Here is a 7,430-nt window from a genome sequence, read left to right as displayed (position 1 = left end):
GTGTGCGTGTGGGGGAGGGGTTGAACAAATTGAGAAGATATATTTTGCCATGGATTTAATTCCCTCTTCTTTTGCCCTATGTAGCCTACCATCGTGCCCCATACCAAGAACAGGCCTACGCTACGCTACTCGTGATAACCATTTTCAACCCCTCCTCCCTCTCTATCTCCTTCTCTCAATATCTACCCCTATTCCTCTATCTCCCGCTCTCCCTCCCTCGCTCCCCAACCCCCTCTCACTGTTTTTCTCTGCCCCCTCTCTTTATCTTCTATCTATAACACGATCACGTTACTCTTGATATTTCATTGGCCCTTGTACGTGATCTTTTGAAAGGAGCAAACTTTACAATGACATATTCCGTGTATGTATTAATCATGATTTCTATGGGACATACATTAGGGTATTGAAATTGCCTTTATTTGATTTTTTAGAAAGAAGTTGCGATCGTATTATGTCTGTCTATTCACCTACCTATTTATATATCTGTATCATCTCTCACTTTATCTAGCATCCGTCTATATGCATGTATCTCTCAATGTAATATTTTGTCTCTCTCTCCCTCTCTCTCTCTCTTACATGTTTCTCTTCTCTCTCACTTCTTACCTCTTACTATCATATATATTTTCCAATTACTCCCAATCTTTCTTTCTCTCGTCTCCTTGTCTCGTCTCATTCCTCTCGTTCCTTCTCTCATTTCTTTTCTCTCGTTTTCTTTACCAAAATAAACTATATTCTCAATGTCACTCCAATCTTTGAAACGCAAGCTTTAACAAAATATGTTTGATAAATACCCAAATCAGCTAAACAAATAGTAGAGAACTAATTTCTTTGTGTACATATGTTTGTGAAATATAAATGTATAATTTGTGCACCATGTTTATCATTATATTTTTTTTTTTTTTATACATTTTTCATTTAAGTTTTATCATATAAAAGTGAACACTACATTTAATTTGTATTATATGTTGGGTGCCAACGCATTTAAGACTATTCAACTGTGTTCATGTTGTCTCTCTCCACAATAATATAATAAGTATTCGTTTTCCCATCTTGTTATAATGTGCTTCTTTGTCTAAAATATTAAAAATTTATAGTGGTATGACGAGTTTTCTTTCGTATTCGATTTGATTTTGATTTCTTGCAGTTGCTCACCCCATAATTGTTGTTTTTAATGTTGTTAATTTGTACAATTATTTACCTTTTTTGTTGTGGAAAGTAAATTTAACTTAACTGAACTTGTTTTTTATATCATTAAACAATATGCCTTGTTTATGAGGAAATCTACCAAAGTGTGCGTTTCATTATTTGCTTTTTCAAATATCAAAGCATGTTAACATTACAAAAGCTTAACATGTTGTAATTATAATGGTAAACAGAAAGACAAAACCTGTAAATTTCTTATTTCAAATGCATTTCTCTTGTCTGCATATGAATATATGGAAGATGTAAAACGAACTTTAAATCTCAATCCATGGTTATTTCAGTACTTATGTTTTATTGTTTTCTGCATTTTTACGACAATAAATCACACCGTGCGAGGTAAAATACCAGGTTACAAAACAGGCTATATCCATTACAAAAAAAAATTGTAGAGAAAAAACAATTATTATAATTTCCATTCTCTCAATTGCAACATCGATTTGGAGATAAACTTAATCCTATTGTATACGACATATTTGTTAACGGACCAGTTCATAGTTAGCTTTTATAATAGTACATGACCCCCAAATAATCCCATATTTGTTAAACATGGAGACGTCCCACTTCGTCCAATTTAGGATAATCACTGCCAAAGTCATGGATGTGCTTCACAAATACCCTTTGTATGCCCTCTTGAGAAGGACATTTCACCTGTGTATCAAAAATGTACCGTCGGTAAATATATGAATAATGATTACATAACTTTAATGAGCGCGAATCCAATATTATGTCTCCATGGGTTTAGATTTCTGGTACAAATTTCCTTTATCTGGCCTGTATCTACGAACTGGCAAATTGAAGCCATCTTTAAAACATCCAGGTGTTTTTTTCTTTCTAATTATTATTATTCTCTCAATTACCAGTACTCTAAAAGTCTCACAACACAAGAGAACTCCTTGATCAACAGTGTAATGATAGCGGGACGGAGTGTTTTCCACTCAACATAGCCAACGTCTATGAAACAGAGGAAGGACACGTTTTCACGTAACGCAGAGTGGTTAATATTGGTGGCAAAGGTACCATCAGGGGGTATATTGTATGCAACATGACCTAGTTTGGGTATTGGGCCATATTATTTTAGATTCAGATTCAGATTTATTTCCATTGGAAATGGCCAACATGGAGAAGGTTACTGCTCTCCTTAAGACTTGCGTTATGTTTGTAAAAGGATTTAACTCTCACTCTCTACACTCCGCTGATTGGTATTTCTTTTTAACGAAAAAGTTATCAATACAATCATTTTAGAATTGGACGTATCGGGAGAATATGCTATTAAAATATCCAACGTCAAGATAAGAACTAAAAGAGGGGTGAATAGATTTCAACCAATGAAATGTAAGTTGACATTTCATGTGATATGCTATACCTTTCGTAAGAAGAGACAGTATAATAAGTATTTTTCAATGATATGTAAACAAGGATTACATTAAAAGTTGGACGTGGTGATTTACGAAAGTGAATGACCTAAAGGCTCCTGGTGCAGGCTTAACATTTGACTGGGTCACAAAGGTAGCAAATACTGTAGGCACCAACGTCGCTGAACGGGATCCCTCCAGCCGTCAGTTTCTCCCGCAGGATCGGCAGGAGCTGGATAACATTCTCAGCAGATGCCCCCGGAAGTATTTCGACGCGGAGGACGTAAACGAAAGGAGTTTTTCCGGGTTGACGTCTTTTATACAAAGCCATGTCGCCCCTCTTGATATCGGTCGGGAATGCATCACTTACTATATCAGCTCCAGTCTTAGCCTTCCACTCCGCTTCGAAAGCGCTGTAACTTGCCTCATCTATGTCAGAGTCCTATCAGAATGGAATGATAAAAAGGGTTAAACTGAAACAAAAAGGATCTCAAATCGAAGGAACTGAAATAAGAACATCTCTACGCATGAAGGCCCCGAGAGGTGATTTGCGGTAGTGCTTCTAGTACAGTATGGTTTTAATGGTTTGACATCTGAGAATCACGACCCCCACCTTAATTGCCAAACCAATTTGTCCCCTAAGATGTGTGCTTTTCCATCTTATGCTTTTTCAATGCTTGAAAAATTATTTTTCAATGTTAATTCACTTTCTAGAAGCTCTCTTGAGAATATTCTTTCATTGAAATTAGAAATTAACCCACCTTATAATTGACAAGGAGATAGAAAGACTTTTCTTGATCCTTAGCTCGCGTGGTACACATGGGCTCAACAGATGTGGTCGCCACTTCTGCGTAACCTCCTGTAATGTTTAAACATGAAAATTACCATTCATAAAAGGAGGAGGGGGAGGCAAAACAAAACGAATACACACATTAGTGATTTCAATAACAAAATAAATTGACGAGTATTCTATTCCTTTGATAATTCTTCATGTTGTGAAATCTGATACGAGAAGAACTTTTCGTCAACACCAACGTTTCACTTTTCTTAATGTCTGAGATGAATCATACTTTTATTTTTCGAGGAGGGCATGCGCACATTAGTTCTGTAGTATTTTCCTCATTTCATCTTTCTTCATTTCCCAATTTCATTGTTACTTTGCAAACCCAATTTGGGAGGACATTGCCCTCTGACATTATGCCAGGCACTGCCACCCTATATGTGTCAACAAGTGTCAGCTTAATGGCGTAATGGCCCTGGACACTGCAGTTATCACCAGTAACCAGCCCTAACTTCCCGGAAATTGATTTGGCGTGAGCCCCTTTCTTCGTTTCATCTCTCATCATCTTCATGGACTTTCGACGTCATTTCTACCATTGTCGTAAGCTCTATTCATTCGTCGCATTCAATTTATTCATGTCCATCTCGTTCATGATCGTTTAAACTCCGTGCAATATCCACGATCCTCATTCATGTGATTCTCATTCTGAATCATATTCGCCTGACTGGCTTCACTTGCAAGTGTTAGTCTATCATAATATATTCTTCGATAAACATAACGAAAAGGGAATACTTTTTATCATGTATTTTGTTACCAGTGCAACCTTGTTTCCTCGTAGTTAAATTAAAAAGAGAGTTATTTTGTATGATCGGTGAACACGCCTTTACAATATTCATTCACAATTCATCTACACACTAATAATTCCTCAGTTCTATCAGTGCCAGACTCCCTAACTCTATGCAACTATATGGGCAAGTCCCATTTATGTGATCATTCATTTTATTTTCCCATGTGTACTTCTACACAAATTGACACCAAGTTTGTCTTTTCACTCCACATTTGGTCTTATCAAAGCTATTTGAATTGTTTATATTCATCTTTAACAACAACTAAGAAACAAAAACAACAATTTTTGTTTAATTCTAACAAATAGATAAACAAAAAAGAGGTCGGGATTCCTGGATCCGCTACTGTCTGTTTAAAGAGGAGAGAGAGGAGGAGGAGGGGGAGTGTGAAGAGGGGGAGTGAGGGAGGGAGAAAGAGAAAGACAGAGAGAGGGTAAGGAGTGAGAGAGAAAGGGAGAGTCAGAGAGAGAGAGAGAGAGGGAGAGAGAGACAGAGAGAGAGACAGAGAGAGACATGCAGACAAAGAGAGACAGAGAAAGAGTAAGAGAGAGAGAGAGAGAGAAGAAAAAAAAAAGATCCATACCTGGGTAGCAAACTCGTAGTTCTCTTCCACCGAGGCCTTTCGTCCCGACTTCAATCCATTCAGGAGGGGGTGGTCCTTGTCGAAATGCATGAAAGTCTCCATTGTTGAATCCAACATAGTTCACGTACTTGTATGATCCTATAATCAAACATTCGGATATTTTTAGAGTACCGAAGTGTGACGTCATACTGACCAATTTGTCAAGGTTGCTGGTTAAAAAAAACCTGTGTGATTTAACCAGCAACCAATCTAAATTTGCCACCCCAAGCAAGTTCCTCAACCGGTGTGTAGCAAGTGGATACCTGGTAGAAAATTATTCCTTGAATGGTTTGTCAGTTCGGCTAAGGGCACAAAGGTTAAAAATTAAGTAGAATATATTGTGCATGACATTGTTAGTGTTGATTGTGATAATGCTGACGCCTTTCTAATGACAAGTTATTAAAGTACTCAAAAGCACTAGCGTGTATAAGGGAGGGACAACGGGGGGGGTCATGTTTACCCTGATAACCTGATTCCATATTACACTATGAGTGGGTATGGTCGGGAGTCTATCATTTCAAATATCCAAAGTGACGAGTATGAGATAAAATGCGTCATGTATAGACTTAGAGACACAGAGACAGAGAGGCAGAGAGACACAGAGACAGAGAGGCAGAAAGACACAGAGAAACATAGACACAGACAGAGGTCAGAGGCACAGAAACACAGAGACTGACTCAAGAGAAGACAGTACCCTGAGTGGTATGGTCGGTTTGGCGTAACTGACGTATGATTGAGCCACACCCTCGATATTAAACGCGCGCATGGTAAAGCATTTGTCACTGGTATATCCGTGGGGTAATCAGGGACAGTGTTGTACCATTTGTGTTAGGTTCATGGTTGTACCTTGGACCCACTTCCGTTCGGCAGACAATGACCAGACAGGTATTTGCTTCAACCGTAGTCTCGATTAGTTTGCAAGCACAGACTCTAATTGGACGCTCTAGTGCTCTACCACCATTTATGGCGCATCGAGCAGAGCCTATATAGTCTCTGGCTGTCGTGGAGGCGGCTAACAGTAGTACAGATCCTATTGTTGTCTCTCAGTGTATTACCATGGACCAAGGACACCTCCCTGCATGGAACTACTACGTGATCGGTCCATGTCATTACACACACAACGACTGGCAAGGGCTTGTTGGCTGGTTTGCGCCTGCTTACTAGTCTTGATCACTTTTTTTTCTTCTTCATATTTTTGTGACATATTTATGTGAATTGTTGGAGATTAAATAGCAGGGCTATTTCATTCTATTCTTTCTCATTCTTCTTTCCTATACATTTTTGCCTTTTTCTAATATGTGTTCTTAAAACTTGGCATAAAGCAATAGTTTAATAGTAGCTAAGTTGGCCTAGTAGTAGCTGAACCTTTTTTGTTGTTCTACTTCTACCACTTTAAAAATAGATCGCTATGTGGTTGCAATCTCTCAAGCATTATTAAGCTTGTACTGCCATAATCCTTATTACAAAGTCCCTCGGAGAGGACCTAAAGCCGTCGGCCGTCTGGTTGCTTACTAACAAGCATTCATGCTTTCTTAGCTTACCAGTCAGGTAAAATAACCACCATATAACCTCTGTATGCTTCTGTATTGTATATAATTGCAAACGTATAATGATCGTCTCCAAGTGTTTACTACCGTGATGGTCATAATCGTACTATGTAAACTGTTGAACCATGCAGAAATAAATTAATCAATAAAAACAATATGTAAATAAAAAGAACGTAAAGAACGTTTGTGTGAATGAATATAACATGATCTGGAACGTTTAAATAGTTAGTCCATGCATACGTTACATACATACATGTAGTATATTACACTTCCCAGTGAGATGGGAGTTTGCACTAACTTACCATTCGATTGATCCAGGTTCTTGTGAATCTGACCAAGAACAAAACTCGGCTGTTTCCTGACCCATTCATAGATGAACTTCATGCCATCTTCATACGAGTCTTGTTCGGGAGGTTTGGATACCTTCTCAAAGAAGTTAAAAACGATGTGCAGCTCATCATTGCCCGCCATTTTGGACTGATTGTATCGCACGTAAACGCAAGATTAAATGGGTTCCATTACGTACACGAACCCTTTTCCGATAAATTGAATTGTGAGAGCAGTTTCAGTTGTAATACACATATATATATTCATTCAGCTCAATGGGCCACTTCATGAGATATATATAGGCATTGCATACACAACTAGAGCGCTTTGTGTGATGAAGTGGAAATTTGTATGAATAAAGTCGGATAATGCAGGGATGCCCATGCATGGTCGCATACCAATTACAATCCCCCCCATAATTTATGATTATTGAAAAATTATGGGACTTCAATTTTTTCTTCAAAAAGTCTCTCTCTCTTTCTCTCTCTCTCTCTCTCTCTCTCTATATATATATATATATATTTCTCCTCTCTCTCTCTCTCTCTCTCTCTTTCTCTTTCTCTTTCTCTCTCTCCCTCTCTCTCTTTCTCTCTCTATTTCTCCTCTCTCTCTTTCTCTTTCTCTCTCTCTATTCCTCTCTCTCTCTCCCTATTAATCTCTCTGTTTCGCCGCATCAACTATCTGGGCCAAGTCATTTCCTTCCATATAAGGTAATGGATCTCTATCATTATGGGGGAGTTGGGGGATCACACC

General features: G+C 38.2%; 1 protein-coding gene across 1 annotated transcript; it reads right to left on the bottom strand.

The window, feature by feature from the left end:
* Nucleotides 1-1,468: 1,468 nt before the first annotated feature.
* LOC115921682 lies at nt 1,469-6,919 on the bottom strand. Its single transcript, XM_030979551.1, has 4 exons — nt 6,653-6,919; nt 4,765-4,902; nt 3,317-3,414; nt 1,469-2,997 (listed from the first exon to the last, which is right to left on the bottom strand). Exons 1-4 carry the CDS (start codon nt 6,819-6,821, stop codon nt 2,686-2,688), a joined length of 717 nt encoding a protein of 238 aa, XP_030835411.1. The 5' UTR covers nt 6,822-6,919; the 3' UTR covers nt 1,469-2,685.
* Between the last annotated feature and the right edge of the window lie 511 nt (nt 6,920-7,430).

Source organism: Strongylocentrotus purpuratus, unplaced genomic scaffold, assembly GCF_000002235.5.
Source record: "Strongylocentrotus purpuratus isolate Spur 01 unplaced genomic scaffold, Spur_5.0 spur5_scaffold_10, whole genome shotgun sequence".
Lineage (NCBI taxonomy): Eukaryota > Metazoa > Echinodermata > Echinoidea > Camarodonta > Strongylocentrotidae > Strongylocentrotus > Strongylocentrotus purpuratus.
This window is presented reverse-complemented; position numbering and strand designations above follow the sequence as displayed.

Bases quoted from the DNA above. Each gene is read 5' to 3' on its own strand.
- LOC115921682 (XM_030979551.1), bottom strand. From the start codon at position 6,821: ATGGCGGGCAATGATGAGCTGCACATCGTTTTTAACTTCTTTGAGAAG. The intron at 4,903-6,652 runs GTAAGTTAGTGC...GTTTGATTATAG, and splicing joins GAACCTGGATCAATCGAATG to GATCATACAAGTACGTGAAC. The intron at 3,415-4,764 runs GTATGGATCTTT...TAAACATTACAG, and splicing joins ACTACGAGTTTGCTACCCAG to GAGGTTACGCAGAAGTGGCG.